This window comes from Passer domesticus, chromosome 18 (genome assembly GCF_036417665.1).
Source record: "Passer domesticus isolate bPasDom1 chromosome 18, bPasDom1.hap1, whole genome shotgun sequence".
NCBI classification, from domain to species: Eukaryota; Metazoa; Chordata; class Aves; order Passeriformes; family Passeridae; genus Passer; species Passer domesticus.
Window position 1 is genome coordinate 2,041,129 of NC_087491.1, and position 26,121 is coordinate 2,067,249.

Sequence of the window (26,121 nt, forward strand, 5' to 3'; positions counted from 1 at the left end):
TCCCCAGCACCGCAGGGAGCAACAACAGAGCGACCACTCCCAGGAAAGACTTTCTGAATTTGTCCTCTTTTTCAGATCAGTGAAAGTGTTGTCATCTGGTATTGTTCATTTTGTGTGCTGGGGGTGTTTTGCTTGTTAAATGAACAGGTTCTTTCCACTTCTCTCTGAGGAATCCTTCCCAAACCGGTGGGGGGAAGGGGCTGTGTGGGTTTGCTTTCTGGGGGGGGGGGGGGCCTTTTGGGGGTTTTCTCCCAGATTTGCCCTAATCCAGGACAAGGCATTAAAAAGGAGAAAGATCCTGCCCTATTTATTTCAGTCTCCACCATGTGAAATCCAGCCTTTTACAGCTCCTTCACATCATTGGCATTTATACCACATTGCTGGGAAGGAGGGGGAAAAAAAGGACATGTGTTGGTGTTTTGGGATTGTTTTGCGTTTTGGGTTTGCTTTTTTTACAGAACACAATTAAGAATGTAGCAGCAGAGTTTTCAAATACACATTGTTTGAAAGGAAAAAGGTTGTATATTGGAAGGCAATGCTTTCCCTTGAGCATGGAGGGACCCTGGCACACGGTGCCCAGAGAAGCTGTGGCTGCCCCATCCCTTGGCAGAATCCATGGCCAGGTTGGAGGGGGCTTGGAGCAACCCGGTCTGGTGAAATGTGTCTCTGCCCACGGCAGCTGGGTGGAAGAGGACGAGCTCGTAAGGTTCCTTCCAAGCCAAACCATTCAGGGACGCCGTGGTTCCAACTAGTGGAGCCAGCAGCACCTCTACCCACGCAGCGGTCTGGAATTGCCAATGGTCTCCACACAGAGTCCCCTTACTTTGCCCAATTCCAGCCCTTCGTTTAATGCCCCTCATGGTCCTTCCTTCCGCGCTCCTCGGGCTCCTGCAGCCGCTCCCCCCGTTCGCCCGCACCCCGCACTCAGGAGGAGCCAGGGGAGCCTGCAGGAGGCCGTGGGACATCCCGCGGCCCCGGGCCTGGCCTGCCCGTGCCAGCCCGGCCCCGCTCGTTGGCCGCGCCAAGGGGCCCGCCGCCGCCTCACGTGACCCCCCAGGGGGCGCGCGCGTTTGCGCAGGCGGGGCGTGATTGCGGGGAGCGCCGGGAACGGGAGGGGAACAGGCTCCGGGGCTCGGCCCTCAGGCTGCCCGGGCCTGGGTTCCTCCCCTCCCCTCTTCTCTTTTCTCGCCTCGCTTCTCTTTTCCCCCTCCCCTCTCTCTTCCCCCTCCCCTCTTCTTCGCCTCTCGTCTTCTTCTCCCCAGTGCAGCACCAGCTGGGATTCCAGCTACCATACAGGCTGTGAGAAGCAGTGAACAAACCTGGACCTTTACCGATAGATCAGCGACACCCATGAAGCCCTAGCAGCGCCGGGGGATCCTCGCAGGCGGGGCACAGCCGGGACGGAGCTGGCCCCACCGCTGGCTGCCGGCACCCGCCCCCGGCCTGGCTGACCCCACCACCTGTACTCTCACTTAGGCTCCTCTTTTCCTCTCTGCTGGGATGAACTCCCTAAGGAATGCCATTTCCAGCAGCCTGGTCTGCTGGAAAAAGGAGAGGAAGAGGAAATGTGGTGCCAGAACTGTGTCCCATCAGGTTGTGTTTCTCTCTGGGGACGGAGATCTGAGTCTCTGGGCCGAGGTGAAATTGCAGAGTGCATGGATGAGCAATCCAGGGAACGGGGAACTCAGAATCGCAGGTGCTGATTGAACCATTCCCTTGGCTCTGCTTAGTTCGTGTCTGTGAGAAGTGGGATTTGGACTGGAGAGGTGCTGTTGGGAACAAAGGATGGAGTAAGTCCACTCCGGGACTACGCAGTGAAGGACTGAGTTGCAAGAAAGGAGAGTGTTTATAAATTGTATCAATATTTCCCTGAAACTGGGGCTGCAGCAGGGTTTGGTCTGGGCCTGTGAGGATGAACCATAAACTGCTTAACCAAGCCCTGGAACCCTCAATGGATGTTTGAAACACTTCCACAGAAAGGCAAAGCAGTAATGGTCCCAGAGGAAAAATTATAGGTGATTGCTTACGATCCATGGGGAATTTCCTTTGGAATTATCCATCAGAGAGTGTATTGAAGCAGAGCACATCCTTTGGCTCTTTTTCTGGTCTGAAATCTCCTCTCTGACTTAAGAGTTTTGTGTGCTCCTGTGGGCAATTGGAGAAATGAGGACTCCATGGTTTGCATGCATAAAGAAAATTTATTCATTCCAAAAGCTCAGTATATATACCTTTTCAGCTATAGCTAAAAATAGCAGCAATCACAACATTTATGTTTCTTGATAATATTGCTTAATCATAGCTTTGCACAGACTCATACAGGCATGTATGGTCTTTCATGATTTCTCTCAAACAAAACATACCAACCACACCATTACCTTTTGCTTTCCCCTTCAGGGGTTCTGCTTTCTGTTGCCAAGGCTTGTGGCCTACCAGGGTGTCTTGGTTTGGGGCAAATTTGGCAGAAAACTTTTAAAGGGGTTTTTCTAGAAAACAGATTTAAGTGTCCCCTTTCTTAATTGGTTTTGTTAATTATTTTTTTTTTTAGAAAAGTGGGGAAAATTTGTTTAACAGGCAAAACATTCACTAGCACAAAAAATGAACAACTTTATTAAACCATAAAACCTCTTGCCACTCTAAAAGAGATTACAAACTCAGAAAGTCTCTTTTATGGGCTGTAGCTTGGCTTATTCAGTCTCTTACCAGTCTTTTTGGTGCTGGAAATGCCGCAGCCCGGTGGGCCACACGTGTGAGCTGCTGGTCCTCTTCTGGTAGTTTAGTCCAGAGCAGGTTTAAACAGTTCTAAGAAAAGGAGAAGCCACAGTCCTGGGAACTTTTCTGCCTTAGCTAACTAGAGACTAACTAAAAGTAACAAAGGAGAGCTCTGTCCCGCTCTCTGCCTGTCTGCAGACAATGCAGTCCAGGAGCAGAATGTGGATGAATGAGTGCAGTTTCTGAAAACAAACTGTGCACTTCTTCTCTCCCCCTCCCTTTGCTGTCAGAACCAGTCTTAAAAGTGCACTTATTTTTGGGCTAAACAGACGAATGGGGATACAAGCATCATAAAGTCACCCTAGGACACAGGGTTAACATGACTATGTTATGTCCGTTACAAGGTGAGCAGTACTTTCAGTCCTGCTTTCTAGCTGTATTCCCATATGCTCCCATTAAGGCAGCAGCGTGTTTTCAGTTTGAAATTTGGGGTGGTTTTGTTTCTTTAGGGTTTGGGTTTTTTTCCCAAGTGAATCAGGCCTCCCCTAAATACTCTGTGTTGTTCTACACAGCTGCTTTGGTTATGGGTCAGAGAGAAAGAAAGGAAATGACTTTTTGTTATCTTCAAATTTTTCCAGACAGAAGTGGGACGTCGTCTTGCCCCTCCCCAAAGCACTGTAGGCACATGGGAATAGCTCAGTTCTGGCCCAGTTCTCTGAGAAATAACACCATTTGGGAGGTTTAAGTGTTGATAACAACTCTCTTGTCTCCTGGTTGCAAAGGTTCGGTCCTACAGTCCCAGACTGATGAGGAAGAAAAGGAACTTGTGCTATTAATAGAAAAACTTCTGTCATTCCTTGTGTAGTCTTTTGGTCCTGTGGTCTATGTGACTGTCTGGTATCTTTCTAACAAGACTTGTTAGAGATTTAGATTTAGGAATTTAATTTGGGTCTGTTCACTACAAAATCTTGCCAAGCCTGAAGGCCTGGGGTGATGACTGCTCTCAGCAAAGGTACTTTATTAATCCTCTGTCAGATTTCCCTCACTGCTGGGCAGGGAAAGGCCAGGGTTTGGATCAGGAAGTCTGCATGCAGCGCCTGTGTGACCCTTGGCTTCCTCTGTGTCTATGTGTCAGTGATCCAGGGCTGGGACAAGGAAGGACTCATGCTGGAGCTATTGCCCTTTGGAGCCATTTTAAAGGTCTGATCCTAGAACATTTTGGAGGCTGTTTCCAGAGATGCATTTGTAGTTATATCTCACTCCAAGTGCAGCAGTCCAGGGGAGGGTTCTGACCTCTCCAGACTTCTGCTCAGCCAGGCTGTGGCTGTTGCTGGCTCAGACTGGGACTGAGACAGGTTTTCCAGGGAATTTGAGATCAGTAAGGACTGGTGCTCTGGAAAGCAGGGACCTGCAGGGATTGTTTTTTGTGAAGCTGAGATGAAATTTCTGAAAGTAACACAAAATTTGAATTCCTGTAGTTTTTGTGGAAGACAGGAGAACTAGATCAGAACTGGCTTTTGTGGTAAGAGGGTCTGTGGAGCTGCATCCCTACATTTGGAGTGATCTATGTGATTCAAATGAAGTCACAGCCCCAGAGGCTGATGGTTTCTGCTCACTCCTATCCCCAGCTGTCCCCAGCATGTTGCCAATCCAGAGGGATCTGCTCTGTTTTCAGACTGTACATGCCCTGGTCACTGCAGTCCCCAGTGCCTGAGACACAGAGAGAGCCCTGGCCAAGTGGCCAATGCCACTTAAATAGAAATGAGGTTTGCCAGACTTGATGTGGACAGGAACTATTCTGTGCTTGCTTAAGTTTTAAAATTTTGAGTAAATTTTGGATGCATAATCTCTTAATTCTGCCTCCAGGGAGAGGGATTTTCCTCACCCCTATTTATTGATTGTCCTATAGAAATGCACATAACTTTATGAAGGAAAACAGGAAGTGAAGAGCAACACCCTGTGCTAAATGAGATTATTTTTTCCTTGTGGACGTTTATTTTGTGTTAAACCTGCCCTTCCCAGTGTGCTTTGGTGTTTTAGCTGTTTGGGAATCATTTCAGCCAACTCTTTGCAGTGAAAACAAGAAGGTGGGCACGAGTGACCAAGATCCTGGGAAGGGCTGTGGGTGTGCCTGGATCAGGAGCAAATGGTCAGGGCCTATCTTCTCCTGTTTGGAGGCCAGATGTGGCAACACCACAACACTGCAGTGCAGGATCAGTGCCATGGGGAAGGGCTGCACAGCTGCCCTGAGCCCCAGCCTCTGTGCCAGCAGGAGTGGGTGGGTAGAACTGCAGCCTCCTTTGGTTCCTTGTGTGTGAACTGCCAGGTTTTGTTTGCAGGGCAAGGTGTCTATCCTTCCTCTTCTCCCCAGTATTTTCTTAATAAGGTGGTACCTGGCTGACAAGATCCTCCCCTCCCCATGCCATCTGTATGAAGTCTCCCAGTCTAGACAGCTTTGGTCTGCCACATCACATTACACAGCCTCTCCTTCCTCTGTGAATGTTTGAGCAAGCAGAGGGAAGCAAAAGAAATTTTATAGCTTTCCATATTCCTCACCTGTCATCAACACTGGCAACTCTCACTGTAAGGATGTTTCTAGCAGAAGATATATCTTTATGTTCCCTTCTGAAGGAGAAAGGCCAAAAACAAGATGGTGTTTGATGTGATGCTTGTCAGGTCCCCCAGGCTGGGGGCAGTTCATTAGTATTTGAATGGTTACTCTTAATGAAATTGAATAACCTTCCTGGCAGTCTTGGAAGAACAGATTCAATAGCAAGGTAAGAATTAAGAGCAGATGATGACCCAGTACTGGGAAAGATTTAAAAGCTGCTGAAGGAAATATTATTGCTTCAATAAAATGTGTAGCATGCCTGCCAGGCTGCAATACCTGGCAGATTTGCCAAGGCTGTAGATGTGGGACAGGTTTGCCCAGGGAGATCAAATGCTGCATCCTAGCAGCAAATGATGCTAAAGCCAGTACAACAGGGGGGACTGCACACACTGTGACTGACTCTCTCAATTTGAAAGAGATCATATACAGAGGTCTTTTTCTTGCTAAAAGTAGCTAATTATAAAAATGCACTGACTCTTGGCTTTGTAGCAGATATTATGAATAATTTTGTTCATCAGATTTTTAAAATTTGTGTTGTTAACTCACTCCTACCCTCCTGAGAGTAAGGATTTTAAAAGCCTATTTGTTCAGGGAATTGACAACTGTAGATTTTTTTTTTCTTGTGAGTTTTTAAATTACACCTGGATTTCAGCAATTACTCAGAATTAACCTTCAAAAGGATAGATCTATCCCAAAGTTCAGATAAGGCAGCAGGAAAAAAGGTAGGATGGAGATTAATAGAGACTTCTTTCGAGTCTATCCATGACAATTTTCTTTCTGTTCCACCAGGAAAGATAACATCCAGTTATTTTCATATTATAGTGTTCTCTTACCTACCCAGATTTCCTACACTGGATTAGTACCTCATTATGTAGATGACCTTCCTGACAGCCTGAGAAGGGATCTGTGGAACCCATGCCTGCTAAGAGCTGTAGGCTGACAAAGGCTGCATATAAAATGTCCTCATTTGCTGAAGTCAAATCAAGTAATTCCAAATGAGGCATTCAGAACCAGTGAGTACCTTTGGGTAGTAGACTGGGGTAGTCTCCCTGAGCCTTAGATTGAAATACAGTCTACTGGTCTCACAGAGTTCTCATGAAGGTTAATTATTTAATCTGTCTAAAGCTCACAGTTTGTAATTAAGTCTTCCATTGAAAATAAAGAAATCAATAATGCTGGATGCGGGGACTAATTTGCAGCAGACATGTTCTAGTACTCCACATTAAACATAGGAGGTAAGACCAAATACTAAAGTCTGAGAGCTCTTTGTTTTGCACCCTCAGAGAGGCAAGAAAAAATATCAGATGAAATTAAGAGTAATACACTGTATAACTACCTCAGGGTCAAAGTAATGCACTCCTGGAGCAGCTACTTACACGTAATATACACTTTCATTAGACTGTCTTACGTGACTGATTCTAAAATCTTCCTTTTTTATTTTCACAAAAATATTTTAACCTTTCAGTCACAAAGCTAAGGCAGATAGCTTGCAAGCTATATCAGTTTGGATAATTATTTGAAATGGCACTGGTACAGCCCCAGTCCTGCAAATGCCTGTTGGAATACCAACAGAGGATTTGATCTCTTTTCCTTTCTATCCAACAGCATTTTCCATGCAAAGTAAATGTTACGGTCGCATTCCTGTGTTGTTCAAGAGTTGCTATTTTAGTCTTTTAAAGGAAACAAAGCTGGGCACCAGCTTGCTTTCAGTGTTTCTGCTCTAGCCCTTGTAATTTTTCCTGTTTCTCCAGCCGTCAAGAATTAAAACTGGTTTGTGCAAATAGGAGATAGCCCGGAATAGCTTGCAGGAAAATCTTGTACCCTTGTGTGTTCCATAGGCCAATGCTCTATAAGCACATGCTCTAAATATTGAACTACCTTATCAAGGGCTCTAAACCACATAAGTAGTAACCAGGAAAACAGGAAGAGGGCTTGAGAAGGCTGTTATAGCAACAATGGAGGAATTTGGGTATAAGGAGAATTAGAAACATTGCAAGGAATGTTGGAGACAGGAATGCAAGGAGACAGGAATGGTGGTAGGACATTTTAGGGGCTTTGAGAAGAAGATTTTGGTAGCTGGGGAGAATATTCTGAGGAGAAATTGGAGAGATCCCAGTAAAAACTACAAGCTGCTGCTTGCAAGTTTCCATTCAGATACTGCAGGGAGTTGTAGATGTTCTGATTTCGTAGCATTAGGAAACCATACAAAGCCAAGACAAGCAAGAGCATGGTTCCTGTATAGCTGCACTGCCCTGGAGCCTAATGTGGATACACATTCATCCTATATCCCTACTCAAGTCTTTACTGAACTTAAAAATGGTCTCTATGAGACAAGCTAAGTAAGGAATTTAAATCCTGTAAAATAGAGACAGCTGGTATCTCCAAAAGCCATGTTTCTGCAGATAGTTACAATTACCATTTTTACAGAATGCTGAGTTACTACTTTAGGCTGCATTTGAACTGGGATAAAGCAGATAGCCTTCCTTTGGACCCATTAGAGTACACATGGCTTGTGGGGTTAATCTTTGTAGCAGACAGTCACTATTTTGGTTTTAGGTCCCTGGCAATCTTTCAGAAAATACCCATGGACAAAGTTTTCTCCAGCAAAAGAAATAACTTTATTTTTTATCCTACTTTTAAAAGAAAAAGCCAGGTGTTCCAAATGGAAAGCATATGGCCTCTAGCTAGGAAGCAGTATGTAGTTTGTTGCACAGGATCACAATCTGGACTTTTGAGCCTGGAGCAAATGAAAGTTACGTCTTACTGAAGCTCCCAAACTCTGACAACAGATGTTTCACTGGTATTCCTCTGCCTAGTTGCAGCTTCTAGACAGCACTTCTGTGGTGAGTGGTCTTGTACCATATTACTAAGGAATGCTGCCATACACTTATTTAGACTATCTAGGTAGGATTCGTTTCTCTGGGGGTTGTTTTGTTTGGGTTTTGTTTTGTTTTGTTTTTTGGGGGTTTGTTTGTTATTCTCACTGCTGTAAACTATCTCTTTTGGCCATTTCTGAGTTCTGTAGTAGAACCAGAGAGCTGGAGACTGTCTGTTTAAATTCATGTTTCCATCACTAGTCCCGAGAGTAAGGACTTCAGCAGGGTGGTTGCTAAACAACAGCTTCCATAACAGAAAGTAGAGGAAAACCAAAACCTTATTCCAAAACATTACTGCATGCAGCAAAGCTTGTCTTCAGTGTACTCCTCTCCAAAATCTAGAGGAGGTGTCTTGCAGTTATCCTGGAAGTGAATGATTGTGGAAGTTACACCAATGTAAACCAATTAAATTAATTATAGTGAGCAGTTCTAGAAATAGTTTAATTTTCTATTTCCTGGCAAGTCACTCATTCCTGGAAGGATCAGGATGCCTTTCTCCAGAGCAGCAGTGAGCCATGCTGTAATATAAAGTAGCCTCTACTTTTCTAGAAGATGAAGGAGACATTTGAACACTATGTAACATTTTCCACAGGCTCTTGTATTTCATTTTGGAATTAATTGGATTCATTTTGGATTTTGTCTTAGAATTATTATAACTGAAATGCACAGAGAGCTTCACCAATGAGCTCAGAACATTCTTGTAGTGGATGAGGCCTGGGTAGGAAGAACAAAAGGACTTGCTTTCTTTCCTTTTAGAGGCTAGCCCAAGCATGCATGGCATTAAGGATATTATTTAAACCTGTTTTATTTTAAGAAATGTTCACAGCTATTGCTAATACATACCAAAATGAGGTGTTCCCCACTGAATGAAACTATCTTCATATTGGCTGCTTTTCCATTAATATGACAACAGTCCATACACTAACAAAGGTGGCTGTCGTCCTTATTTTTGATCACTGCAAACAGCCAAGGGGTGTAGATGGCATTCTTCGGGAACTTTCAAACAGGAGCAGTTTGTTCCAGAGTAACAGCTCCTGGCTATCACACAGGCCTGAATTTTACAAAGCTGAAAATGCTGTGTTTAGCAGGATGGCCTCCTTAGGTTTCAAGAGAAGCAAACTCTCAGTTTAAGGCTTCCCATACTGATCTGCACTGGCACATTGAATCCCTTGATTTCAGAAATTACTACTTCAGCAAGTGATTTTGATATAGCAGTTTCACTGTTAGGATTGCAAGGCCCTGAAAACCCAACAGCATAACCATCAGCTTCCCAGAAAGAAGGCAGGATTTTTTTTTCAGTAACAGCTTTTTTAAATTAATTTATATGTATGTAAAAATATGTTTGAAATATTTTTATACTGTGCTACATAGTATTACTTCTTTATACACAATCCATCTTCTCAAATAAGCAGAAATCTAACAGCATCTAGGTTGGCAGTGATGACTTGAAGCTTATGGGTAGAACTGGGGACTGAGAAAGGTATTAAAGCTGAAAAGAAACGTTCATTATGCATTTATGTGACTACAGGTTTGGTTGCTGTTTCAGAGACAATGCAATCAATTGAATGGTCTGTCTTTGCTCTTTCTGTCAAGAAATCAAGGTGGATTTCTAGTTGAGAATACAGACTGTTAAAACAAGGAAGGTAGGAGATTACCCAGCTGGGCACGGACCGGGACCAAGAGAGTTTTCCTGGGAGTTCTTGCTTTAACCCCCTGTGTTCTCAGAGGCGGTCCATACCTTCAGTGGCCAAACCAGGTGCCAATATTCAAATCCAAGCACTGATTGGTTTGACCACAACTGTTGCGGTGCATGGTTCATTTGCTTTGTTCTGTTTCCCCCTGAAGTTATAATGGTTCAGTCCTCGGCTTCCCCCCCCCCCCCCTCCTCCCCTGGTAACCCCTCCTTTTGAGAGTGTCAAAATTGTTGTCTCCTCCCCTGTTCCCCTGGTTACCCTTTGTCAATCCCTCCCTGAGTTCCTGTCCATCACCCACTGTCCCCTTCCCTCTTTCCAGAAAGTTCTCCCCTCCTCGGTGGGTGATTGGATCGGGAACAGGAGTCCCTCCCTGTCACATTCCCTATTGGCTAGCCAGCATGTTTCTCACGAGTTTGTTCCCTCCCAAGTTCTCCCTCGTTGGTTGATGTGTTGTATGTTCCGCCCCCTTTATAATCTGCTGTATCTCCACCTCGTGGTCTTTTCTCGGTGGGATCTCCTGGAGATGATAAACCTCTGGACTTTGCCCCCGAGACGAGTCCCTCTTTTCTCCTTCGCCTTCCTGCTGCCCATCGCTGCCTCCTGCCGAGGCGCTGCCCGGACGCCCCCGGCGCATCCGGGCAGTGCCCCCCGGCTGTCAGCTGCTGTGCCACAGCTCGGCCGGTGCGGACTCCTCCCCTGCTTGGGGGAGTAGAGAAAAACTCAGGACAGCAGCTCGGCACACAACCTCCCAAAAAACTCACTTCCTTCTTAACCTCTGACACATATATCACAATGCAGCTGGATGTTGCTTTTGTGATGGGTGGGTAGGTTTAGAAAAGAAGCTGAGAGTTACCTTATTTTGAGCTATCTTCTCTACCTTGAAGCATCTGGGAAACTGATTTTCAATAATTTGTGTTTTGAAACTTACGTGTTCTGAAGTTTCCTACAAAATAGCAACATTGAGGAAAAAAAAATTACAATGTTTTGGAAATAGAACATCATATTTTCAAAATCACATTTGGCCTTTGGTAGTGTTGCAAAATGTGGAATATGTCAAGATTATCTGAAGTCAGGATGTTCTTTGATGTAAGATCTTTGTATACTTTCAAGCCTAGTCAGCCATCTGCAACCTTCACTGGGTACTGGCATGAGGAAAAGCAATTAGGGACGTATTGATCTCTGTGCCAATTTCAAAATCTACCCTCGGGAGTCTGACCTACTTTGGACTAAGCTTGTTCATTGGCAGTCTACTCCCTGCTCCTAAAAGTAGCTGCATCAATAAGGATACTGCTGCTTTCCCAGATGAAAGTGGGGAGATATTGATGTCCCCCAGGCTGGATGGAGCCCACAGCTGGTAACACTTAGGGGGATGCATTAGTTCTGGGCAGATACACACAGCTGCCTTCATAACATACATTCTCAGCCCAACCCAGAGGTGTAACCTGCTAATAGAGGACCTGGAAAAAGCTGGGCAAACCTTTTTTATTTATTTTTAAATCTGTCAGGACAGATCTAGCCTGGAGTCCTAGAGAGACTGTAACTATGGTGTAATCTGCAAGGCCTTTGCTTTTTGGAGTCATTTATGAAAAGGAAACAGATGAAGGCAGGAGCTTTTGCCTCCAAGTTGAAACAAGGTGTTGCAGATGTTTCTACAAAGAAAGAAGAGGCAGTGGGCAGGAGAAAGCTGCTCAGTGCAGAGGGCTGGCTCTACATCACTGCAACCTGCCCCATAGTCCAGACACCGTAGTCCACTGCAGATGGACAGCACAGGCTGTACAGATGAGAAAAGAGAGGTGTACAGTTCCCAGCCACTCTAGAGGTGTCCTGCTGGGAACTGTACACCTGTCCTGCATGGATCTCTCCCTCCCTAGCACCTGCCAATCCTTTTTCTATTTCCTTCTGGGAGGCTTCCTCCTGAAGCAAGAAAGGATTTGATCTCATTTTGCCCCAAGAGCTGCAACACAGCAGTTGCCACAAGTGAGATGCTTTTTCTCAAGTAAAGCAAAACCCCAACTTGCATGCAGCCCATCTTGTCAAAATTCCTGATTTTCCTGCAATTTTTCCAGATGGGAGAAGGAAAGTAAGGGGTGCATTTCCCTGCCAGAATTGTTTGTTAGGAATTAAAATGACTACAACATCTACTGGGTTATTGTTTTATATTATTACATATATGAATAAGAGTATGCGTATGAGTGTATATCTGGGCTATATGGGGGATGCTGAATTTAAGTGGCAAATACTTACCTCTCCCTCACCTTCTTCCATTTGCCTAACATTAAACTGTCATGTATCATTGGAAGTTGGGCTGTTAGAGGCACCTTATGATTGAAATGCTTGAGGGGGAACTGTATTCTGCCTCTGATATCCTGGGGAAAATCTCCAATAATGCGTTTCCTCTGAACTGGGATGTAACAATAAGGAGGAAAAACTTAAGTTCTGCCCACTAATAAAATTCATAAACTTTACAGGCTCTGGGTCTGAAAATAATATGATGGAGCAGATTGGACCTCTAGTAACGCTGCCAGAAATTAGCAAAGCACAGGGTGAAAGAAACCAGAAACCCTGCTCACTAATACAATGGACTATTCGGGGGTGGGGGGAAATCAAACATGCTCTGTCTACCTACCCTTGGCTGAGTTTGAACTCTGTTATTCATTAATCATGTACAAATGGAAGCTTGAAGGGCAAGAAGTAGTGCTGGGCTGACAGGAAGAGCACTGGAATGTGATCCAGGCTGTGTAGCCTCTCTCTGCCACTGGCCTCAGCTGACCTTGGGCTTTTGACTCCCAGTGCCTCAGTTTCTCCATCTACACAGTAAATTCTGCTCTTCATAAAGGGCTACTAGCAGGGAGGATGAGGGGAGCTGTCTACACTTAGGTAAATATGGTTTTGCTGGTTCATTTTATCTAGAAATACAGTATGACAAGGGAAAGGCATCCAAAATTTGCAAAGGACAGAGGTGAGGCAGGCTGGGGCAGCCAGGCAAGAACTTTTCCATCAGACTTTTGGAAAGCAGCTTATCTGCAAAACAGCTTGAGACTCAGCCAGGCCCCAGACCTGAGAGCAGCCAGTGGGCAAGTACAGAGGTGGAGCTTGCACTGAGGCTGTTTGTTAGATACAAAATGCTTGGATGGATCAGTGCTGACCACAGCACCCGGGAAGTGGCTGAGAGGAGCTGTGCAGAGAGCAGCACTGGCCATGGGGACAGCAGCCCCAGCCCTTTTGGTACTGCTCAGCCTAAGAGTGACTATTTGTGATGCTGAAGACACCTGCTCAGGTGAGTAAAGCGCAAACCTTCTGCCATCTCACTGAGACAGCCTGTTTCATCTCCCCTGTAAGAGAAGGAGGTTGGGAAGGGAGGGGGGAGAAGTAGCATATGATTTTTTTTCCTTCTATGTTTTTTTAAATTCAGCTGCCAGTGGGAAGAGAGTAAGGGGGAGGCTGAAGTCTCAGCAGCTGCTTAAGAAAGTTACTGGCTCCAACTAGTGATGTAACAGTCCTCTCACCAGTGGGGTGTCTAGGAACAGACACTCTCCAGTGAGGTTTTCCCCCATGTTTGGGGTTTTTTTTAGGAGGGCCTCCGTGCAGTTACCAAAGGCTACAGAGCAACACAAAGGATCAGTCTGGGGATGCTGAACAGCAGAGTGTTCTGACTGTATTCCCCAAGAAGGCCTGGGGCAATTTTCAAACACGCCTGCCATCAGGAAATTCAGAAGAACTCTTACCCTTACTGTCCACAGATCCATCAGTGTCACTTACTCTGCTATCAATACCCATTGGGGCACCTCTCAGCTTTTGGTTTATTAACTACAGTATATTTGTCATGCATGCAATGTCATATATATCAGCCTCCTCCCCTACTGAACTCCCCTGAAGCCAGAGAGATGCAGAGTCTGGCTCCTCTAATATGTGAGATTCTTAACGCCATCTGTCAATCCATACAACACCCCAAAACTTCCATACTCATTACTTTTGATTATACTTCCTCAACTTCAAAGGATTTGGTTTCCTCTCCAAGACATTTTAGAGCCTTAATAATCTTCACAAAGACTGTCTTCATTTTTCAGAGGTAAGAATAGTGGGACTGCGTGATGCTGACCGACTTGCCATTCTTCAAGGATGTCCAGGGATCCCAGGCATCTCTGGCCCAAAAGGAGAAGCAGGTCTCCCAGGAACAAAAGGTGAGGCCCCCAAAGCCAGTGATGAGCACTGTGAGATGAGATGGTTTTGTTGCTTTGGATAGGGGAAGCAAGCTGAGGCTGGAGCAGTAGCTGGCCTGGCACTGGCTGCTGTGAGGAACTGGAGAATTGGAGTGGAAAACACCCCAATTAGACATATGCTGGTACACATGGAGTGACCTGTTTCTTCCTTGAGTCCTGTCACAAATCTGATGTGATCTTGGGGTATGAAGTATCTCATTCATTTCTTCTACAGAAAATCGTCCATTTATTTTTTGGGTCTGTATTCCACAGTCTGGGTGGGAGGGAGGCCAAGATGCTCCTGCCTGTTTTTTGGGGAACAGTGTGGGAAATGTACTGGCAACTCCTATTCCGGGGAGCAAGGGAGATGGGGCTCCTTCAGAGTTTTCACAGCCAACTCACAGAGAAGGTGAATTGCATCAGCTGAGCAAGATGATCCACCATAGCAGAATCCATAGAGTGGTTCCACGATGTATCAAAGCTCATATGAATTCACATGTGAACTGCAAATTTAGACTTTGAATGGCAGTAGCAGTGTATTAAGGCTTCAATAGAAAAAAAGGAGTAAGGTAAAATAGTAAAACTAGGTTACAAGACTGAATCTGATTACCTTGGCTCCCTTGTTTCTGTGAAAGCCAAGGCCCAGTTGCCCAGGCTTCTGTGACTCCCCCCTCTGGTCAGTTTGTAATGTACACATAAAAAATGAGTCTCTTTGCAGGAGAAATGGGAGACCAGGGATTACCTGGGAAAGCAGGACCACCTGGTGCAAAAGGTAATGTGTAACATATGCAGCTCTAATCCATAAATGGCCCCAAGCTTGGGACATGCATTGGGAGACTGGTTCTATGGAGATGTACTGCAGGGCTGGCCATAGGCTAAGAAACCGTGCTGAAGTAGCATAGGAAAAGCCTGATTTGGGGTATGGCCCTTGCATGGAGTGAACACCAGGAACAATGTCCTTGAGTGTCCAGGACCACAGCACAGAAGAAGATACCACTCTTCTCGAAATTTCTCACTGACCCTAAAATCAGACCTCTCCCCATTCCCCACTCCTACCCTAACCTGACTCCAGCACAACAAGCCTGCCCAAATGCCTCCCAGCTCTAAGGAGCTTTGGAGCTCTCTGTGGAGCTTCAGCCCAGGCCTGATGCAGAGGTATTATGCTGAGTGCTTGTTCTACCAATTGACAGGGGCAATTTAAAGAACATACCAATGGAAAGAATGGTCTTGTTTTACTATGAATATAAAGGTAACACAAAAGTAAAATAATACATTAAATAAAACTATACGCTTGGCTTTTACAACAAGCAGAAATTAGCAAGGTAATGCACCTAATCATTACTATACAAGAGGCAGGATAGTGATTTAGAAGGATACATTTCTAATTGCTTAAATACTTTAATAACATCATCCAGTCATTGGGGAACCCTGTTTCACAGAGGACCTGGACAACCCTTCCCAGCAACTGGGAAAATCCTACATGGTGTGTCCACCTATAGATGAGGTCTCTGGATTTGTCCTGAAAGGGAGTGCAGTGTTTATAGGCCCAAATCAGCAAGTCAAAATGACTTGATTTTATTTTTAGCTCAGTAATGCCTAAATCTGATGGCATGCTTCCCACTTAGCCAGGGCCAGCACTCAGAGTCCAGGTCTTGGCTGGGAGGGTTTTCCCCTAAAATACCTTACAAACAAGCCTCTCATTTGGAAAAGCTTCTTAAAATGATACGTTTCTTGCAAATAGCTACACAAGGTTATAAACAGCTAGCATAAGCATCTTTGTCATCTATTTTTAGGTAAATAATACTGATGATGTTAGCCACACAATCTTCATGATCTATCTTGTAAGTCTACTCTGGCCTAGCCCTGATGCTCAGGCCTAGGCACATCATTGCTTTCAGCAGCCTTCAGCATTCAACTCAGTGTGCAGTGCCCACTTCACCACAAGAACGAGATCAAACAATGGCACAGGATGAGGTTTCCTTTGTAATGGAATGAACCCCTGAAAAGGACCATGTCTTTTGAGAAACTGGCTTTCACTGCCCAGGCTTGCTTAGGACCTTCAGCAGGACATGTGCTGCAAATACTGGAAAAGTGTCTCTTCTAAAGAATCCAGCTGCCAGCACAAGGGAACTGTAGGGACTGAGCAGAGCTGACTAAGAGGGAAGACATCCCTTTTTACATGCTGAATATAAAGCTATTTCCTGGCCAAAAGCACCCAAGAATTGAACTGAAATGCCAACAGGAGATGGATAAAACCACTGAAAAACCCTGACAAACCCTTTTGATCAAAATCTCCTAAGTGCCTGACAGAAAGTCCCTACAAAAAGTCACTGAAATGGAATTGTGAAGCCTCATACATTCCAAGAGATGGAGAAACAGCTCTCTCTCCTCTGTATCCTGCTCTTCTTGCTGTTTCTGAGAGATACTGCTGATCGAGAGAGCAGCCAGGCTCAGGCAACAGCACCACCTGGGACACTCAGCTAAGCATTGTCGTTTTGCACCTCTTGACAGTCTCTCTTGTACATTTAAGACATATTGAGGGGCTGGAGCAGCCATTTGTAGGGCACAGTAATTCATTTGCATTGGATAGTCTGTGGTGAGCATTTTCCTCTTGTATTTTGTAGGAGCAGCTGGAGAGCCTGGCTTCCCAGGACTGAAAGGTAAATCATGCTGTCATGTGGGCTACTTTGTAAACTTCTACCCTGTGCTGTTCTCCTGCATCAGATGACAGCAGTTACAGAGACTGGATAAGGCTGTTTGCTGATAGTTGTATCTCATCATAGGCTCTGCCCTGGCACAGGTGCTGTGGGTAGTCCTGCTCCCAAACCAGATGTTCAGCAACAGCTGCTGTCCTCAGCTCAGGCAGCTGGTGCTGCCACCTGGCACCATCAGCTGCAGAAGCCACAGGGCTGAGGGATGAGCCAGCTCTGGGCTCTTAATATCCCTTAATATCCTCATGCTATGGCAAAATGCAGAGGCTCAAATGAAATTCAGTTGCTGCTAGTGCAAGAGGAACACGTCTCTACCAGCACTAGCAATAAGGTATTAGGGAAACATGGTTTTTTTTCCCTTATGCCATCATTCTGCATGTGAGGACCACAGGCACCCACCACTGAGCAACCATCTGCACTGTGGCTTCCCTCTCTGGAGTTTGTCTGGTAATCACTGGGTCCAACACCACTGGTCTGGCAGATGACTAGTGCTCCAGTTGCCATTGCTGCTCCCAAACCACTGGCTGAAGCCCTGTGCCAGCAGCAGCCATTCCCCTGATGGGACTTGTAACTCTGCCTTTCCAAGGTGCATTGCTTCCTCCCTCCCACACTCACCCACTCCTATCCCACATGTCCTAGCCCAATGGGACTCACTGGCACAGACTGTTGGCAGACAGCTCTATGGGCTGGGCAGCAGCAGGCAGAACAGCTGGGTCGAATAGAGATATGTCCTGTGTCAGTCTCACCATTTGGACCTCTAAGCCCTAAAACAGATGCTAGCAGGAAAGATCATGCCAGGTCCAACAGGCCAAGAGAGGCAAGGCTGCCACTCCTTGTGCATAAAGAGATATTTTATATATATATATATATATAATTAATATTTATAGTGCACCCCCCAGTGGCCACCTCATGTATCTCCTGGAGAGTTCTTCCCAGTGTCTGAAGCAGCTGGGTGTCATTGCTATAGTTACAGCGTTTGTGACTTGGCCTCCTACCTACCTCTCTGTGCTTTCCTAGATCTGTGCAGATAGGCTGGTGGGTCTCCTCTGGTGGGCCTGGTAGCAGCCAGGACACCTTATATACTGAGCAACCCTTCCTGCCTGGTTTCTCTGTGCCTTTCATTTGCTTGGTGCAGATGAGCCAAGCACTTCCTCTAACATAACAGCTCGCCAGTGCAGCAGAATTTGTCATGGCAAATCTCAAGTACTGGGGAAGGGGAGTACTGGGTGTGGAAGGTGGAGAGCAATTGATGGTGTTGTTTGTCCAACAGGAACAAAAGGAGAGCCTGGATTTCCAGAAATTTGGGGTAAGTTTCATCCTAGGTCTTCACAACACTGGTCAGCTTTGCAGAGCAGATGGTGGTGGACTACCTGCACCAGAAGTCAGGAGAGGATAGGAACAGAAACAAGTTCAGAGTGGCATTGAAGAAGGAATAAGGAAATATCACTGTTATCTTTGCTTCTGACAGACACGTGCAGTTTCTGTGGGTCTACTCTGTACTCCAGTCATGCTGGGAAAGTCAGCACTCTGAGCACTACTTAAATGTCCTGTCCTCCGTGTGTCCTGGAGGAGGTCGATCTGAATTTTTCAGGCTTGGTGTCCTGATTTCTAAGATGAAACCACAACAAACACCGTTACAGACATGTGGCTACTTCAAAGGCAGTTATACTCCTGTACTCGCAGTACCTTTAGTACTTGCGGAGTTCATGTGTGTGACAGTGCTCAAATTAACTTATTCACTGGAAGAAAAGAAGAAAAGTAAAAGAAGCAATTTTCAGGTGCCCCATCTGTCTCCATGAGCTAAAGTCTGAGGAGAGCTACAACCTGCTCTGGCTACAACTGGGTGATGTAGGGCCACAATAAAGGCTCAGACAGATCAAAGCTGCTGTAACACCTGACAGATTGGGATGCCACTGAACTGGTTCCTTGCTGCCCCAGACACTTCTCTGGGCATATAAAAGATTTGAATAATAGGAAGGAAAAGGCCAAGTCCAGGACCATCTCCCTGCTAGGGTGGTCAAAAGACAGCCTGGTCCAGCTGTGTATCCATGTATTACACACAGCACACTGAGACACATGCACCACCAGCACCACCATCTCTGCTCATCCCCCCCAAGTTTTCCCTAAAGCAGCTACTGATGCAGCTGTAGGTTGGGATGTCTGATAGGGACCATTCAGTCTCCTGTGAATCAGAACTTCTGTCAGCAGGTATGGTTTTGGGGAGGGAAAAAAGTATACGTAAGACATATTTATTTATTTATTTATATAAATGTACATATGCAAAAGCATTGTGTTTCCTGGGGAGACCTCAGTGTGGCATTCCAGTACTTAAGGGAGGCTTATAAAAAAGCTGGAGAGTGATTTTTTTGCAGGGGCAGTGACAGGACACTGTCACTGTGTGATTTACAGCTAAAAGAGGAGAGATTTAGATTAGATATTAGGAGATGATTCTTTACTCAGAAGGTGGTAAGATTGGCCAGAGAAGCTGTAGCTGCCCATCCCTGGAAGTGTCCAAGGCCAGGTTTGGATGAGACTTGGAGCAACCTGGGACAGCGGAAGGTGTCCCTGCCCATGGCAAGGAGTGCAACAAGATGAGCTTTAACATTCCTTCCAACCCAAACCATGGGTGATTCTATGATTCAATCCATAGTGAGCTGAACACTGTTCACCTGCATCACAGGGAGCTGTCCTGTGTCACTAACTCCTTTGCTGTCAACTACTCACCCATTCTCTGTGCCCTGCATATATTCTGGAGATGGGACAACTTTCTGGATCATGAGTTTGTCTTCTTTTTCAGAGCAGCTCCATCATCCAGATCCCCAAAAGTCATTGCAGATGACAGGAGTCTCAGCACCTTAGATCATCTTTCTTAGAAGGTGCCCATCTCCCCTACAACATATGAGCCCAGAAGCCAAGGCAGGGTTTGGCTCCCAGCAGCTCTACGTTAGGATCCTGCAGTAAAAAGAGCCAGCTGGGTGCTAAAGGGCTCAAAGCTCAGGGCTGGTGTGCTCCCATGATCAGTAAACACATTATAATTCTTTCTACTTGATCTCTTTGATTTGCACAGAACCAGGGAACTGCCAAGAACTGTTGGCCAAAGGGAAGATTTTGAGTGGCTGGTACACAATCTACCCCCAAGACTGCAATGCCACCACCGTCTTCTGTGACATGGACACGGATGGTGGGGGATGGATTGTGAGTAGGATGAGGAGAGGGAGGTTTACATGTTCCTACAGAGATTCTTGTTAAGACTGCAAAGGACGGCTCAAAAATAGAAACACACAGCTGAAGTTCATGTCTGCAAGCCAGAGTGAATCCGTCTGGACACAGGGGATTCCCCCAAGACTTGTCTCTGGAAGCAGGCTGAGTGCCATAGACCCACTCCTTGCTTAAATCAGCAAACAATTTCCTCCTCATTTCCAAGGGCATATGGAAGAAATCATTGAGCAAGGGATTCTTGTGGGGTTTGCTCCCCAGACACCCACAAGAATGTCCTGATGCAGGGGGAGCATTTACCATGGTGGCATGTCCCCCAGGTGCTGTGGATGCTTTTGAGTGAGGGATGGGACTGAGGGTCTCTTTCAGGTTTTTCAGAGGCGCTGGGATGGGTCAGTGAACTTCTTGAGAGATTGGGATTCGTACAAAAGAGGCTTTGGCAACCAGCTGACAGAGTTCTGGATGGGGAATGACAACATCCACTTCCTCACCTCTCTGGGTAAGGTCTGCCTCTGTCCTGGGCTGGGGCCATGAGAGTTCAACCCCTATACCACATTGAGTCATTGCAGACCTCTGAGTTTCTCATATTCATCTGAGGCCCCCACTGTTAATCCCAATCAGGATGCAGACTCTTGCAGCCTACTGCACACAGGAAACTTCACTCTAAAAAAAACCAAAACTAGCAGTCCGGGAAGAGAATGAGCTGGCTGCATGATCTACCCTGGAGACAGGCCAACACATCTTCCTATTTGGACTGTTCGTGATGGCATCATCTGGTCCACACACAGCCTTGGAGTTACAGCTGTGTGCAGGACTCTTGCCCATGACCACCCAATATCATTTCTGAAAAGGTGCTTCCCTAGAAAACCATCAAAGGTATAGGAGGCTCTGCAGGAATTTTAAGTAAATCAAAATCTCTCAAGTAGTGGCAGCTCTTCTCAAGTTAGCTCACAGCACCTTAAACCCTCCACTCTGAAAACCAGTGGCACACCCACCATCTGTCCTGCACCACTGCTATCCATCTTCTCTTCTAGGACCCTGTGAACTCCGCATTGACCTGAGAGACTTTGAGAACAACTACTATTTTGCCAAGTATGCTTCATTCAGAGTTTTAGGAGAGTCAGAGAAATACAGACTGGTTCTAGGAGACTTCCTTGGTGGAAACGCTGGTAAGTTTGAGGCAGCTCACTGGCAAAGTCTGTTTTCTAGAGCATTTCAAAAGTGTTCAGCTTCTATGCAGAGATGCACACTCCTCATATCAGCTACATTTTGGATCAATTTTTTAAAACTGGCCATGGTACCTCAGGTACTGAGTGACCTCTGGGTACAGGGATGGAGGGGGACACGCATCACCCAAAGAAATGTGACTCAGAGCATTACCTTCAAGCCCAGCCCTATTGTTTAACAGCAAATGAGCCTGGTCCTGAGCAGCACCCAAACTAACTGACCTTCCCAACAGTTCTGCACCAGCCAGGTCACGGTCTGCTTTTGGTTACATTGGCAGGAGACATTTGCCCAGGAGGTCTGGCATTTCAAGGGCTGGGGTGCTGTTCAATACCTGCAGCATCAGCACTCCATCCTCTTAATACCTGATTTTTAAATTACTTTTTTTAAGTAAACAAATCTTCAAAATTAAATATCCATCATTCAGGAATGAGTGAAACCAACACCTGAGACAGCAGTGCTCTAGGTTTATGTGGCTTTGCACACTGCAACCCTGGTAATTCAGACCTCTGTATCTGCAGAGAACCTGAGCATTGCAGAAGAAGTGACACCTGTATACCTGTGAAAAAATCTGACCTATTTGATTCACAGGCATAGATAAATTCTCCATGTGTTTTAGCAGAGCTCAGGATACTTTTGTCCAAGATGAGGAGGAAACCTGGGCAAGAGAGCAGAAGGATTTATACAACCTCCCTTACACCTGGGAAGGTCCACTGCTGCCCAGCAGGGGTGCACAGACACATCAGTGTCCTGTTTGTGATCCCTACTGCAGTAACTGTGAATGTGTGCTCTCTGCAGGGGACTCTTTATCGTATCACAGGGACATGCCATTTTCAACAACAGATCAGGACAATGACATGAGTTCCTTCAACTGTGCCACGGAATACAAGGGAGCGTGGTGGTACAATGACTGCCATTACTCCAACCTGAATGGGATGTACTGGATGGGTGTGCATGGGAGCTACGCTGATGGCATCAACTGGAAGACAGGTAAAGAATACCACTACTCCTATAAGCGAACGGAAATGAAGTTCAGGCCAGTTTAACATGGTGACAGGGTGCCTGACTAGACCCAAGAGGTGCCACTCACCCACCAACAGAAGACACAAAACAATGTTGATTGGGGACAAAAATGGACCAGAAAGGATATTACAGGTTGTGCCTTCTGCCTAGAGCAGGATGTTTGAAGCCAGAAGATATCTGTACTGGTTTGAGCTCCTGTAAGCACCTGACCCTCTCTCACCCTGACTACCTTCAGCAGCCCCATTGATGCAGACTGAGCCCAAGCACCTTCTTCTGAAAAGTGTGTTACCTTGATTAAAGACCAGGTGATGAGTGGGGCCAGTGCACCTCAGTAAAGCTCTCTGATATTATTACTTAAATGGTAATTACTGCTAAGCTCCAGTATAATCCATGTATGTGAAGACTCCAGCATGTGTGCAGCCTCTTTCTACTGGACCCAAGAGCCATCCGAAAGGCACTCAGTTCCTGACCTGTCCCACTCTCCCTGCAGGCTGTGGTGGAGCCACAACTTAGAACAGCATGGAAAAGACTGAGCTTCCAGCACAGCACTGTCAGCACTAGCAGTTTCCCCCTTCTTTCCTCACATGTTCCAGCACCTCAGGTGGGACCCCAGCTCCTCGAACCACAGCAGAGTTGCTCAGCACTTCCCACCAGGACACAGCTGCAGCTGGACCCAGAGCCAGCTTTAGCCATTCTTTCTGGACATGTTTCTAGATTTCATTAGCTGCTGTGGACCAAGAGCTGTATGCAAAACAGTCTGTTCAGCAGCATGTGTGGTACCAAGACACAGTACACAGGGTACAGCAGTTCCAAGTCAAGCCTTACACATGTGGTCATCATGGACAGTGCCAGTACCTTCCACTTCATCTTGTTTCCAATAGTGTTTGAGGGTGAGCTATCTGCTGGTGAGTGGACACAGTTCACCTGGTTCATGTATTGTATTTGAATATTAGCAGAACTGGGTCTCTTCTTCCTGCACCTGTGCTGCTGGACTCCTTGCCACAGCTGACAGAGGAGAGCCAAGTACTAACTCTTCACTGAAGGAATAGACAGAGACAGCGGAAATAGAGTATTTCCTTGTGTTATGTTTCTAATGGTCCCAGGTTTATTTCACTATATATTGCACAGATATATAGGAAGGGCAGCTCCAGCCCTACAAGACAGAATCCAAACCCTGTGGGTGAGAAAAGTGAGGTCACTCAGCCTGCCACAGCAGTGGTAAGAAATAGTGCACTAAGAGATAAACATTGCGCTAAGATTTAAACCTGAGCGTTTGCATCTTCCCACTCACTAGGTCCTGTCTCAGTTTACTTCTTTTCAGTTACACAACAAAGAGTGTGTCTGAGCAGAGAAGTGCACACTGAAAGCCCCATAGTTACTTTTCCCTCTCCAGGAGCTCTGTCTTGATTTTCTGCTACTCCCACTAAGATTCACATGCCCTCACCAGGACCAAGGTCCCAGAGCATTATGCTGTATCTCACCCATCTGCTGCTCATGCTGCCTTCCAGGAGTAGCTTCTCAGAGGTCCATGGTACTACCAGAGACTTCTCTGCAGAGATGTATAAGCAGGTGCTGGTATACTCAGCTATAAACTAGCTAAAAGTGCTAAATCCCCTTTCTCTGCTCACCTCTAGCTTCTCCTCTTACTACACAGAAACATTCAATGTTTAAATTTTTCTTGCAAAGGACACTGATGAGACTTTAAACAGACTACTTAACTACACAGAAATAAAAGAACTACTAGTAGATAAAACAGTGCATGATAAAGGTACCTATATTACATCTAGTAAAGAAGTAGTATAGATTAAGATTCAATGTAATTTACCACTAAATGGACGATGGAGTACACACCTAATTCTTCCTCTCAATTCCCAGGAAAGTAACCATGGAATTCGCATCCAAACTCCAGATAGAAGTCCCTGCATGTTTCCAGGGAGTATGTAGGAGGTTTGTACCTCCATGAAAATTCGTGTGGCTTTTATAGTTGTAAAAGTAGTGTCTTTGAGTCAGGAATTTCTAGCTTATCTCCCCACATCTGTTCTCACACCCAGCTGTTTATTGGGAGTTCTACTCCTGGTGCCAGAGAGAGAAATAACTCACTAGCTTGTGAGCTGGCCTGGGTTATCTCATCACATAATGTGGAGGGGAGAGTATCCAGAGCTGACACACTAGTTACAGATAAGATCTTCTGTGGCAGAGGGGATGTCCTGCCACACTCCTGTAGGGGTAGCATGTGCAGGAAGACTCTGGCCTTATGTATGCCTGCATAACATGTGCTCACTGGCTGCTCTGCCCAAAAACCCACTCCTGGCAGGGACAGCCCCTCTGCCACCACCAGCCCATCCACTCCTGCCCACAGACAAGTTCCCATTTTCCCATTACAAAAATCACCCCTAGCTTTTGGTGTCTCTGAATCTTACTCAGAGATGGATCTGTCATTCTCCTGCAAAACACAACAAAATTGCACTGAATCTCTCATGTATGGCCCAACCATATCCTATTCCCAAACAACACAAGGAGGTATTATTTTCAGAGTAAATTCAAAGCAATGGACACTTGCCAGAAGTGCATTGACTGCTCAAGTTAAGAAAAGCCAACAGTGAAAGTTTAATTTTGGGGGGGCAGAGTCCCTCACCAGCACTCACTGACACCCTCCCTCCTCAGGTGACAGTGGTGCCAGGTGGTCCCTTTCATGTGTGCCCACTCCTGTCTAAAGCACGGTGCTGCAGGTCCTGGCAGCAGTCTGCGACCAAGTGCCACTTGCAGATTTGGTGCACCACAGAGCACTGACCATGGCACCTCCTGAGGCTGCAGGGTCCACAGTCTGCTACCTCCATTCAGAGCTGGTCCAGAGAGCAGGGGTGGACAACAGAGCCAGTCTCATGCTGGACAGGCTCTGTGCAGCATACCCCCAGCTTCCTGCACAGCTTGCCCTGCTGAGCAGTGCAGTCACATCACTCCTCAGTGAACTGCCACGTCGTTGTCACAGTGCCTCCAAACCTGACCTCCTGAAGAATCTTGTCAGGAGGCTGGTGCTGTAACACCACTTAGTGCAGTTTTGGACAAGCCTGCACATGGATTTATGTTACTGCTCGGTCACCTGGCTGGCACAAACCTGCATGATGCCTCCCAAACACAAGACTCGGCGCTGTGCCACTCCCAGCTCCCTGCACACCACAGGGACGTGGCTTCTCCGTCCCTCCAATGCCATCATGCTGAGCTCTGGCTCAAGGCAGCAGCTAGCACGGCCCCAGAAACATCCACCCAGCACTTCACAGGGACAGCAAAAGACAAGGTCAAACCTTTCTCCTGATGTCCACCATGGCAAATCAAAGTTTCTCTCAGTCAGACATTGCAGCCTTTCTTACCATAATCTCACTGAAGGTGAAAGAAGTTGATCAATAGTTAACTCATGTAAGCATGAGTTAACTACTAAGAGTCAGCAAATATTACTTACAAGCCTAAGAAGCAGGATGCACCTTAGCCTTCTCAAGATAAGAGACACAGAGTGCACCTTGTCAAGGTAAGAGGAACAAAACCTATTATCAGCAGAAAATTCTGAACCAGCCAGCAAAGGACTGCACATGCTTCAGAAAGAAAGATTAAAAGTGCAAAGTGAGGAAGACTACCAGCCTTCATCAGAACAACCACTGAGGAAGACTCGCAGCCTTCCTCAGTGCGACCCCCAGAGTAGACTGAGCTTGCGCATGACATGTGCTAATGATATTAATGACTTCTGAAAAATAATTTGTATCACTCCAATCCCAAGTTATGTAATGAATATGCATGAAATTTAGCCATATATTGTGCTGTGTAAAAGTGCTGAGTGTGTTAGGAGAAGTAGTCCCCCACGTACCC

General features: G+C 46.0%; 1 protein-coding gene and 1 long non-coding RNA gene across 9 annotated transcripts in view; one reads left to right on the forward strand and one right to left on the reverse strand.

Annotated features, from left to right (window-relative positions):
• Positions 1–26,121, reverse strand: part of LOC135283408 (uncharacterized) — a 37,278-nt gene that overhangs the window by 10,560 nt on the left and 597 nt on the right. The window lies entirely within an intron of this gene.
• Positions 691–26,010, forward strand: LOC135283407 (ficolin-1-like). 4 transcript variants are annotated; one of them, XM_064394191.1, is made up of 10 exons: positions 10,542–13,167; positions 13,958–14,071; positions 14,808–14,861; positions 16,714–16,749; positions 18,071–18,106; positions 19,868–19,995; positions 20,386–20,515; positions 21,051–21,185; positions 22,039–22,230; positions 22,754–26,010. In XM_064394191.1, the coding sequence occupies exons 1-10, from the start codon at positions 13,089–13,091 to the stop codon at positions 22,774–22,776; spliced, it is 927 nt and encodes a 308-aa protein (XP_064250261.1). In that variant the 5' UTR covers positions 10,542–13,088; the 3' UTR covers positions 22,777–26,010. The 4 variants fall into 4 exon arrangements, with proteins under 4 accessions (XP_064250262.1, XP_064250261.1, XP_064250260.1 ...); XM_064394192.1 differs by lacking the exon at positions 10,542–13,167 and adding an exon at positions 691–3,113 and having other exon boundaries at positions 22,039–26,010; XM_064394190.1 differs by having other exon boundaries at positions 22,039–26,010.